This window comes from Hoplias malabaricus, chromosome 3 (assembly GCF_029633855.1).
Source record: "Hoplias malabaricus isolate fHopMal1 chromosome 3, fHopMal1.hap1, whole genome shotgun sequence".
In the NCBI taxonomy this organism is placed as follows: Eukaryota; Metazoa; Chordata; class Actinopteri; order Characiformes; family Erythrinidae; genus Hoplias; species Hoplias malabaricus.
The window spans coordinates 72,187,087-72,200,249 of record NC_089802.1 but is presented as its reverse complement, the minus strand read 5'-3'; the positions used below and the strand labels follow the sequence as shown (position 1 = coordinate 72,200,249).

At 40.9% G+C, this 13,163-nt stretch overlaps 1 protein-coding gene across 1 annotated transcript in view; it reads right to left on the bottom strand.

Annotated features, from left to right (window-relative positions):
• Window positions 1-13,163, bottom strand: part of myo10l1 (myosin X, like 1) — a 64,835-nt gene that overhangs the window by 39,756 nt on the left and 11,916 nt on the right. Inside the window, exon 2 of the mRNA XM_066665849.1 lies at window positions 66-164. Coding sequence (XP_066521946.1) covers window positions 66-164 — 99 coding nt within the window. The remainder of the gene's footprint in view (window positions 1-65; window positions 165-13,163) is intronic.

Sequence of the window (13,163 nt, the reverse complement as noted above, 5' to 3'; positions counted from 1 at the left end):
GAGAAATGGAGTGTACACGAGAGAGAGAGAGAGAGAGAGAGAGAGAGAGAGAGAGAGAGACTTACCTCTCCATAGTCAGTAGTGAGTACAAGTGTTCCATCTCCACAGGAGTTCACAGTAGAAGGAAGCAGCTGTTCTTTCTCCTTCACCCACACTCGTGCCCCCTGCAACACAAAAAACACACAACACACAAATTAACATATTACTATATTTTAGCTTTATCAAGTTCATATTCTATTGCTTTTAAATGAATACCGACGATACAGGACCACTCAAGCAAACCAAACCTACCACACACACACACACAGAGACTCACTCAAAGGGCCAAATCCGACCACATTTTGGTTTGTAATGGTAAGCTTTTTCCGATATGTTCAGATACTTACAAACTGTCCATGTTGGGCATAGTAAATGGAATAACATGTCACAGGCATTTTATGGGTACTACCATGTGAAGCACCAAGTATGTGCATATATTCATAATCCAGTTTGCCAAGACGTTCTATTGATTTGCTTCATCTGAGTAACAGTGGAGGCTGTTAAGTACATTCACGTTCATTGGTACTTTGTTACTTTGCGACACAAAGGAGTGCAAGGGAGTATAACTGTCTTCACACTCTCCGTGTGGCCTCAATCCCCCATCACTAAACACCATGCTTAACACACAGATTGCTTTGTTTTAGTGGCTGTTAAACAAGATGCAATTACACCTCACATAATTCAGAGGAAGCATGTGCTAGAATTCTCCCTTCCAGCTTAGTAGCACTGTGAAATAGCACATGGGACTAAACAGAGAAACTGAGAAAATACTGCAAACTCTCCAAATACGTATATTTATTTAGTCATATTCTCTAAATGTTTAATTAAAAATGTCTACAACATGGCACGGTGGCGCAGTAGGTAGTGTCTCTGTCACACTCCAGGTTTCTGTCTGTGAGGAGTTTGGTGTGTTTTCCCTGTGTCTGCGTGGGTTTCCTCCCACGGTCCAAAAACATACGTTAGTAGGTGGATTGGCGACTCAAAAGTGTCCAAAGTTGTGAGTGTGTATCACCCTGCGAAGGACTGGCGCCCCCTCCAGGGTGTGTTCCTGCCTTGCGCCCAGTGATTCCAGGTAGGCTCCGGACCCACCATGACCCTGAACTGGATAAGTGGTAATAGACAATGAATGAATAAATGAATGTCTACAACACATAGAAATATGAGTAGCTTGACCAGACAGACTCACAAAAGATCTCAAAGCAAAACACCCATCATATTTCAGTGTGTGTAGACAATTCTGTGTCTCATTCTTGAACTTGGTAATAAGTACCTTTTCCCACACACACACACACACACACACACACACCCCTCTCTCTTCCGGTCCTCACCGACAAAGTGAAGGAGAGGGCGTTGTATCATATAATTTATCCTCATGTTTAATTACGTGATTCCTGACTGCAATGGGGGCTGGAGTGAGTGAAGCAGATCCAGAGATCGATAAACTTCAGATGCAGCAGACGCCACAAGAGTAAACAATACAGCCTTAATCACACAAAGCCACAGCAAACACTGAGGAATGAGCACTACCTCCAGTGAAAACAGCAAACTGTAATAACCCTAGTTTACTGTACTTTACAGATTGCTAACACATACATTACATATTCACTGAGAACAAATGCAGATAGAAGTTGCAAGCAGATCCCAGCAGCAGCTGAGTATTCAGACACATGCCCCACACTGTGAGAACTGTGCTGGACCTGCTCTCCAAAATTAAGACCAACAAAATTAAAACATTTTAATTAATTAGCAAATGGTTCAAAATATAGTCAGCCTTCATAAACAAGTGCTGTGTGAACAAATCAAAGTAATATTAACATCGCTTTATGTTTGCATTAAAATGAACTGTATTAATGGATAGTTTAAATAAGGCAGGCTCTACAAGTGCACTTGATTTACATTCAGAGTCTACAGCAGCAGGCAGCTGGCCTTCTCGTTCCCAGATGTGCTGCTGCTGCAAGGGAAACAGCTGAGGCTTACACACAAACACACACTTTACATTTTACCTCCACAAGATACACTCAATGTGAAACATGAGAGAGCACACCTGTGTGTGCTCTCTGAACCAGGTAGAACATCGTTTTCACATGTATCAAACATATCAACTCAACTGCTGGCAACAGTAAGTAAACCGAAAGGCTGAACTGATGAATATGGCTGAAGAAGTAGCCCTACAATAAGCTGTGCATTTGAGACACAATACCAGGTTTAAGATGGACTTTAATAAAAGTATTAACAAGATAATTAATTGCTAAGCACATTGCAGGGAAGAGAAAGAGCAGGAGAAGCAAGGGATATGAAGAAGAGAGAATAGAGGGAAGGTTTTTAGTAGACAGATGGTTGAGGCTCTGAATACTTACAGCAGTGCCCCCCTCAAGATAAGGCCACTACAATAATAACAAAAGAGTACATATACCCCCAGAGCCAAACAGGGCCAAACCAGCCAGAAAAGCCCCCAAACATTGACAGCTGGTCTGAGACAGGCAAAGAACACACACTGATGGTTTTAAACCTTGTAATATACCATTCATGTTCATGTTTGTTTGTAAAACCCACACTACAATCTGAATTGTGACTTTAAGTAGCTTTTACATCCTCAAGACTGCGTTTACACCTACATTTTATTTTTCTTTTTATTTGGGAAAATGTAATGCATGGAATGTAACCTTAAAAGCTTTCACTCACAAGATATGTATCCTAGATAAGAGGCATATATAGGCAATAACCAGAGAGTCTGAGTCTGAGGTCTTAGTCACTGTTGTCTACTACCTGCCATCGGGGCACAGTATAATCCCCAGCACTGTACTAGACCACGCATGAATAACACAACAGCAGCATAATCATTGTCTCTATCAAAAGATTCTCTAAAGTCATGGAATTGTATCAAGGTGGACATACTCAAAAACACATCCATTTCCATGTACAGTATACACCGATTACACAGTAGCTTTTCTGAGGATCCTCCCTCACTAATCAGTGAGCCTTGGCCACCCATGACCCTGTCACTAGTTCACCACAGAAACCTGCAAATTTGGAGATGCTCTGAATAAAACTAAACTTGGCACATGTCAAAGTTGCTCACATTTTACATTTGCCCATGTTTCCTGCTTCCAACGCATCAACTTTAAGAACTGTCTGTTCCCTTGCTGCCTGATATACCCCACCCTTTGACAGGTGCCATAGCACTGAGATAATCATTTTTAATCTTGTGGCTGATTAGTGTTTAAGTAAAATCTGCATCTTCCTATCATTGTATCAGTGACGTAACAAGTTAATGGATGTTAACGGTAAGTGGCATTCATTATATTGTGGGGCTGTAATTGCATTATGTTTGAGGAGGGGTTTGGCCCTAGGAAACTTAAGATGGTACTGGTCCAACCTCCCAGTCATCATTTTTCACACTCTGAGAGCACTTCATATCTCTTCAGGAACACACACACACACACACACACACACACACATTCATATCAAATTACACCATGTTTTTGGTTAACGCCTGTGAAAAGACTTCTAAAGGGTTAATCATCATTCTAATTCACCTCATCCACAGAGCAAACAGCCTCTTGACACTCAATCCCCATCCCCTCAACCTTTTACCTACAATGAGCAGTCTCCCTCTTATCCAAAAGTGGACAGGCTAATGGGCTGCAGACAAGCCTTGACTGTGAACACAGTCAAGTTTATTATAACAAATCACTGTAAAAAACGATAAGTACATAATGGGCTTCGCTGTTCAAATATACACAATTAAACTACACTCAAATACACAGCAAATGAGGCAACCATGTGATGACCTCAGCACAAAGGATAAAGAGGCTGAAAAAAATTACACATTCAAAGATAAATACTGGAATTAGTGATCATTTCTGGTAATCAACGATGAAATGTCTGTGACATGCTTTTGTCAACATACCACAAAAAACCTTACTCTCTCTAAACAGCCCTGTTCAGAACGACAGGTTCCAGCTCCCGTTCCTTTAAATGAGAATGAGCCACAACTGACTGAAATATTGGAACGAGGAGAAGCCTTTTTCACTCAGTTCTCTTACACTTCTCAGCACACTTATTTTTCTGCACTTGTCATGTTTGTTTTGCTCCATTTCACCTCATGTTTGCGCCTCCACATAAACATGTGTCCTGTGATTGTGTACACTTAGGTGAAGAGGCGGGACAAGTCTAAAGTGTCTGCACTCTGTATGCAGCAAAAAATCAGTGACTCGTTTCATCTCATGTATTCAAATCTCAAAAATCGGACTGAATCTGAGATTTTTGTGATCTGAATTCATGGGATAAAACAAGTCACTCTGATTTTTTGCTGCATATATTTCTCCATTTAAATGAACAAGTGACAGATTTACACTCATCAAAATAGATTTGATGTTCTACAAGAGATTTTTAAATAATGTATAAAACAGTATTCCAAAACAAGACATTTATTTAAACATAATGTAACTAATTACACAAGAAAATATCCAGACCTTAAGTTCCAAAAGATCTCTGTAGAAAGCTCCAAAGAACAGTCTGTAAATTACATTCTGTTTTGTGCATTAGACAAAGTAGAGAAATCCACCCATTTCTATAATTAGTCGTGTCTTACTACTTGTTTTTTCTCTCTCATCTCTTCATTACATCTGTTAATGCAGCAGTATCGAAATGCCATTGGTCTGCACTTCCTAGCTGCTATCAAATATACATGAGAGAGAGAGAGAGAGAGAGAGAGAGAGAGAGAGAGAGAGAGAGAGAGAGAGAGAAAGACAGAGAGAGGGAGAGATGAATGATAGATGGAGCAGCTGAACCGATGTAGGCTAAGTACTGAACATACACACAATGAAGGTGTGATTCCCAGCAAAAAGAAAAGAGAGGAAAAGTATCCTCCATCCTCAGAAATATCTGGGCATAGATGATGCTGAGCAGAACACAGCTTACTGAGCTCAGGTGACAACAGGAATACAGAAGGATATTTTTCTTGGAAATTGCTGCTGCATTTGTAAATCACTATTGCCAGATTAGCCTTTGCAGATGATTCCCATAGTCTGTGTCATATATGACCTGATTAGGAAGTCCAAGCCTGGCCCAAACTTCATTCATTCATTCACCTGTAAGCGCTTAACAGTTCAGGGTTGTGCTGGGTCCAGAGATTCCTACATGGAATCATTGGGCGCAAGGCGGGAATACACCCTGGAGGGGGCGCCAGTCCTTCACAGGGCAACACACACACTCAAATATTCACTCACACACTCACACCTACGGACACTTTTGAGTCGACAATACACCTACCAATGTATGTTTTAGGACTGTGGGAGGAAACCGGAGCACCCGGAGGAAACCCACGCAGACACAGGGAGAACACACCACACTCCTCACAGAGAGTCCCTGGAGCTGTGTGACTGCGACACTACCTGATGTGCCACCATGCAACCCTGGCCCAAACTTGATAATGTTTATTCACTGGAAGTAGTGCTGGATGATACGGGTGCAAACAAATATCACAATTAATTGTACATTTTACCATGATTACAATTATTTTGTTTTTGTATTTTGGACCCTCATAGTTCAGTGATGAGGCTTGTCTTGTAAATATGTTCCAGTATTAAAGCTGGGAATAAAAATAATCAATATAATCGATAGACAAGATTATGCTGATTAGAAGTTCTGAATGTCTATTTTGATTAATTTGTCAATTAATTGCCCAGCCCTAACTGGAAATCACTATTACACGTTAGTCACTATTACACATTATTCAGCATTCTTATATAACACCAGCTCCTCAAAGTGCAGCCTTTAGATTTCGCCTTAAGTGAGTATTTTTATTTTAAAAAAAAAAGCTCATTTTAAAGTATCGTTTATTAGATAACATAATCTTGAATTGGTATTGGTTGATGCTCAGGGTTTTAGTATCAGAAAAAATAATGCATGTTGACATTGGATTTAATGCATTGTAGAGCATACAGTAATACAGTATACAGCAATACAACATTAATGTATAATTTTGTTCATGTTGTACAGACCTAATTTCAAGTTGGGCACAAACACCAACAAACCCCTCCCCCCACACACACACCCCACTGGACTCTCTGCCTGAACAAGGTCATTAATGTTAACAGCAGTAACTGGAAGACGATACACTTGGAGAAATTACAAGCCAGAGTTAAAGCATGTCTCTAGAGCACACACACACACACATGCACGCACAGACTGATGTGGATGCAGCCTCTGATTTAAGACCTGTGCATCAGCACCCATTAGTATTGTACATCAACACAAAACATTAGCCTGATAGCTGCCTTTCTCTCGCTCTCTTCGACTCTGTCTCCTACTCAATCTCTTCTTTTCTCTCATGTACCTACAATATGATAAAAGGTTTCTGCATCACCATGCCTGTTTGTGTACCGGCTACGCAAACAGAACATCAACAACATATATACAGATAGCATAATTTAGATTTTTAGCTTCAGGGAACCGCCAAATGAAGCAAAAGCCTCAGTATATGAGTTCTACTCTCCAGTAGAGAGTTAAAATAACAAGCTCATCCAGAAGGCTTGTGCCACAGTGCCTCTTTGACAATATTTAAGCTTCTAGCCAATCTAACCGACTGGAGAACCATTCATGTTGCACACAGCCATAAACAGTTGTAGCAGCCATTTGTCCATTTCTATCCGCAATGATTGTGAAATTGTGTAAATTTATTTTTTTTAATGATTTATTTTTGCCTGTTCTGTGCCTTCCCTCTGACATAATGAAGCACTGATGCTTTGGTTAAGTGATCCAGAACAGCAGCCTCATAAACACTATAATTATCATGAAAGTGGCACCCAGAGTGGTGGGCACCCACACCGTCAGCCATTTTGGCTGTAATCTTTAAGGCGAGCACAGGGGAAAGTGCCAGAGCTAAATCAGGAGTCTCCAAGCTGCTGTTTTAGTGATAATGGTGTTAATTACAATGAGGCTCAGTCATTTGTTTGGTGATAAGGGCTTAACCACACAACCCATGAGAAAGGGCCATGAAATATTCCAACAATCAGAGAGGTAAGCCTGACTATAGAAACTATGAATGGAGCTGTATGGGCTTGTCAGGAGCTGATTTTTAAGGCTGGCTCTAAATGTCATGGTATTTGATGCCTACAATGGTTGGCTGCACTTGGGAACAGTCAGAGTAGTTGTTGCTGGTCTAATCGAGTTTCCACCTTATCCGTATCCTGGACTGGCAAACGTCTCCTTCAGTTCTAATATGAACCAGTTCTAATCTGGTTCTGTTCATGTGCATGAGGGTATATTTGAATATGCTGTTTCAAAGAGGAAACAAGGTAATAACTCACCTGTCAGAGTGATCTCCATTATATCATGAGATATAATATAGCAATACAACACATGAAGACGCAAAATGCGGGATACTCTCCCTTTTGGAGCAAAACTTCGTGACTCCAAATGGGTAATGAATTTAGAAATAAAACTTCCAAAATCTTTCAGATTTTCAGTGTCAGTAATGAAATATATACCTTTTAATTCTGGAAATTCACACACAATAGAAGATCTGTAAACAACTTGGAACAGTCATCCATTCAGGGTCACGGTGGGTGTGGAATCACTGGGTGCAAGGCAGGAACACACCCTGGAGGGGGCGCCAATCCTTCACAGAGCAACACACACTTACACATTCATTCACACACTCACACCTACAGACACTTCTGAGTCACCAATCCACCTACCGATGTGTGGGAGGAAACCTGAGCACCTGGAGGACACCTACATAGACACAGAGAGAACACACCAATCACCTGGAGCTGGACTCACACCCACAATCCTAGGTCCCTGGAGCTGTGTGACAGCGACACTACCTGCCAGCCACTTGGAACAGTCATAAACTAAATTTTCCTAATGCCCACCTCTGTGCGAGATTACTACCAACAAGATCCTGAGAGATATGCCTGTCTTATGGACCTTTCCTTAAATCTGGGTTCATACACAAAATACATTTCATCAGATTCAGAAAGCTTTCTCACTATGTTGTAAATGGCTAACTGAGAGAGTTGTGAATGATGTTAAATAATGTTGACACTTTCATCCTCTTAAAGTCACGGTCTGAGGTGGTACCTCTGTATTCATGTAGGAGCTTTAAAAAATTGAGGGCTCCTAATATGACTTATCTGTGACAAGACCCGGCTGTGAAAGCTACAGAGGGAAAATAATCTCCATAATAACCTAATTCAGGGGCACAGCGCCTGCTGTGGATGCGCTAATCCCACTGTGCCAAATCAGCACCTCCACATCAAAGAGCTTAGGGCTAGCATACGGGTAGTGCACACACTGGGGTCAGTGTCGCAGGTGGCGGTTTGTGAAGTAGGCCGATTATGTGATAGAAGTGGGCTGTAAATATTTTGATTTGTTGTTTCATGTGAGCAAATGAAGCGAGAGTCAGACAACAACTGGATGTGTGCACCAGGATGAACCAGCATAGTGTATATATGTGACTATAAACTTATATGATATTATACTATATTTTATATTATTATTATTTTATTCTATATATTTTTTTTCTTTTCTTTGCCTCTTTGTGTAAAGCAACCTTGGGTATTTGAAAGGTGCTATATAAATGTAACATCATTCATTCATTCATTATCTGTAACCTTTATTCAGTTCAGGGTCGGGGTGGGTCCAGAGCCTACCTGGAATCATTGGGCGCAAGGCGGGAATACACCCTGGAGGGGGTGCCAGTCCTTCACAGGGCAACACACACACTCACACATTCACTCACACCTACGGACACTTTTGAGTCGCCAATCCACCTACTTTTGGACTGTGGGAGGAAACCTGAGCACCCGGAGGAAACCCACGCAGACGCAGGGAGAACACACCAAACTCCTTAACTGTAACACATTATTATTATTATTATTATTATTATTATTATTAGATCAGATTATATCAAATAATTTGTACCTTTTTTAGAAGATATTTCTTTGGAGTCATTAGATAATAAATTAAATAAAAGTGAGAAAGTCAAAGGAAAATAAATGATCAAAAACAATTGTAACAATTGAAACAATTGTTTTTAAATTGTAGCTCAAAAGATAATTTAAAGAAACAGAGTTTACCAACTCAATCAAGGAGAAAATCAAGCTTCACTCTTGCTCCCGAAGTGAAAAAAATGTTTTTTTGTGCATTCCTTAATAGGGAGAACATTAGGGGTCTGAAAGGATGAGGAGACATCAGGAAGCTCTTACTGAGAAAAAGAAACTAGATTGAACAAGAAGCTGCTGCCGTATTTTGAGGGGTGAAAACAACTCATGCTGTAAATATAAATAATTTCTTCCCGTTTGTTTTTCTGATGCAGAAAAAAGTGCTACAGACATCACACGTTCATGTGTCCGTAACTGTTGTATTACTGATCCCTGCACCAGTAACTGTACTGATGGAATGATAATGAAAGTGTTAACAGACCAATCTGTCCACATGGTTCATAATTCATTCCAAAACACCTCATCCACACTTTAGCACATCACAGAGGAGCTGTGCTACCATTAAAACACCCAATTATTCCCCTGTCCAAACATCTGATGCTTTTAATAGTGACTTACAGCAGCGGTTTCTGTCTCAAAACCCACAGATCCCATGAAGTCATTTCCCAGAATCCAGTCATAATGATGCCTTAATGATGCATCTGAATGACGCACGAAAACCACTGCTGAAAATGAGAGCCCTTCATCATAGCCTTCACTTTACTATTGAAATTCAGTATATTTTAGGAGCTCTCTATTTTTTGTTCACATTACTGTTGAAATAGTGTTTTTCATACTACACACTCTTCGTGACCTGGAGGTTGTAGGTTCAAGTGCCGCTCCGGGTGACTCCGGGTGAGGAGTTTAGTGTGTTCTCCCTGTGTCCACGTGGGTTTTCCCTGGGTGCTCTGGTTTCCTCCTATGGTCCAAAAACACTTGTTGGTAGGTGCATTGGCGACTCAAAAAAAGTGTGTATGTGTGATTCAGACACAAGATACATCATTCATTCATTCATTATCTGTAACCCTTATCCAATTCAGGGTCGCGGTGGGTCCAGAGCCTACCTGGAATCATTGGGCGCAAGGCAGGAACACACCCTGGAAGGGGCGCCAGTCCTTCACAGGACAACACACACACACACACACACACATTCAAATTCACTTTTGAGTCACCAATCCACCTACCAACGTGTGTTTTTGGACTGTGGGAGGAAACCGGATCACCCAGAGGAAACCCACGCGGACACGGGGAGAACACAACAACTCCTCACAGACAGTCACCAGGAGCGGGAATCGAACCCACAACCTCCAGGTCTCTGGAGCTGTGTGACTGCTACACTACCTGCTGCGCCACCGTGTCGCACACAAGATACATTTTAACTGATTTATTCTGAAATGATAACGCTGTTGAATGTGTATTTGAATCAATCTATCCTCTCTTGTCTTCTGTTTTTCTTCTTTCCTTATGTATTCCTGTTATCCGATCTCCCTTCTTCTTCTCGCCCTCTTGGCTTGTAGCATATCTCCTCTTTATCCTTGCAGAGGTTTAATGTACCACTTAGAGCAGATGGCACAGGGCCTCAGGTGAGAAGGGGTTGGACTGGAGTAGCACAAACACACACACACAGCACACACAGACACACACACACACGCACACACACACACACACACACACACACACAAACTCGCACTCAGACTCAAAAATATGCTGCCTTTATTATGGGTAAACCATATATGCACATGTTGCATTCTCAGCAACAACATGCGATCAAATACAACAGGATATCGTCTCAGGACACAGTCAAACACAATCTAGGCCAGTCACAAAACCTTAATTAATGGTTAATGTCACAGCTTACACCACTAGCTATTGTAACATGGACAAATAACTAGTAATAAATAATAGTGAGAGCCCAATACATTCCATCCATCCATTATCTGTAACCGCTTATCCAATTTAGGGTCGCGGGGGGTCCAGAGCCTACCTGGAATCATCGGGCGCAAGGTGGGAATACACCCTGGAGGGGACGCCAGTCCTTCACAGGGCAACACAGACACACACATACGGACACTTTCGAGTCGCCAATCCACCTGCAACGTGTGTTTTTGGACTGTGGGAGGAAACCGGAGCACCCGGAGGAAACCCACGCGGACACAGGGAGAACACACCAACTTCTCACAGACAGTCACCCGGAGCTGGAATCGAACCCACAACCTCCAGGCCCCTGGAGCTGTGTGACTGTGACACTACCTGCTGCGCCACCGTGCCGCCCGCCCAATACATTAATACACTCAATTAATTATTAATTATTGTAAAGACTTACAGTCTTTAAGTGAGAATGGAACACTGGTCTGACAGTTGCTCATAGACATTTTAGGAAGATAAACCATAGTATTCACATCTTAACATGGCCACATGCACACACACACGCACATTACAGGAAATAAACATAGTCATTTTGCCTCTGAGGCACCTGTTCACTAAGATATACACCTAGTTGTTAGTATGATTATGTCACTGAGTATGGCCATTAAATTACCTTTCTTTCTCTCTCTCTCTCTCTCTCTCTCTCTCTCTCTCTTTCTCTCTCTCTCTCTCTCTCTCCCCCCACCATGTTTCTGGCAGCCATTTTGTGCACTTCTATTGAGGCGTATTTCCCCTGAAAGAAAATTACCTTTTTTAATCACCTGCTCTCTCTTTATCTCTCTTAATACCTTTCTTTATGTCTCCTCCTTCAATTTACACAAAAAAGGTGAACACGTCTTATGAATGCTAATAAGCTTGTCATGCCTCCATCACAAAAAGATTCTCAAATTGGATCGAATGAAAAAATCAGGCGCAGGGGTCCCTCACAGGAATCAGGACATGCTGCTATATCTCAGCATGGGGCATTATTCCCACTAAGTCTCAGACAGGCTTGAGTTTGCCTATGAGGAAAAGTCCTGAATAATAGAGTTAGCTAAGGGACACTGCGCTAATTAGAGTATACACCAGAGAGCCGAACACTGACATGGTCTTGTAATGATAGTGTCTGGAACATTAAAGCAAAAATATGACCAAAAATGTAATTTACACAATTTTCCACTGACTCAAAATGCAGTTAATCAGAAAAGACATGTTCAGGGTTTGAAGTTTGCTTTGATTTTTGCACTTGTGCTACAAGGCTAATTTAGCTAACGTGGAATAAAAGTGTATACCAATTAGCATCAAGCTGCATGCCTATATTATCACACATATCCCTCAAACTTGAGCTGAGCAATCTCAAATCCACCTGCTCATGTTGTTTCTGACACTGTATAGCATAATATACAATGGACAAATGCACAGGCATATTTCAGGCTACAATTTGGTGGCCATTACATAAGGTGACATTAGCTAGAAACTAAAAGGCATTTATCTATTTTCTGAATATTCTTTACTATTTAGATACTGGCACTTAATCTTTAAACTTAAGTCTTAAGTTGTGTTATATGAGAGTGAGTGAGCTAGAATGTGTATAAAGTGAAGGAGTGGGTTACGAGCCAATTCTATTTAGAGCTAAGCATAAAAAGAGTATGGAATTATTGGACTTGCACACATGCTCAAAAAATGCAAATACAGCATATATACAATAAACAAGGGTCAAGAATTTGTAGAATAAGTTTGTATATGAGTCTACCCCTCAAAATCATATACGTCCTGGCTGACTGACTACTTTTGAAGAAAGGGGAAATATATATGTTTATATGCCATTTATCTATACATTAAATTGCTTTTTTTCTAGGTTGTATTCCAGGCTCATTAGCAAGTGTGTGACCCCTTAGTAAAAGTATTGATGTAGTAAAGTTCTGCCCTTTATCAGTAAAATTTTAAAGAAAAAAAACTACACATGAATACAGAAACACACATTCACACACAACAAATTCAAACACTACCAAAAAGCACTCTCTCCTGATCAGTTCTCAGGCAGGTGGATAACTAGGTCAGGGCATCCAACTCTGTCCAGTCACGAACATACACACACACACACACACACACACCAGTACATACACTCTCACTTTACAGTTAAATATGGTTCCCAACTCAGATTCACTTCATGGGATCCTCATATTTTCTGATATTTTCTCCATCAGATGATGAATGTTAATATGTTTA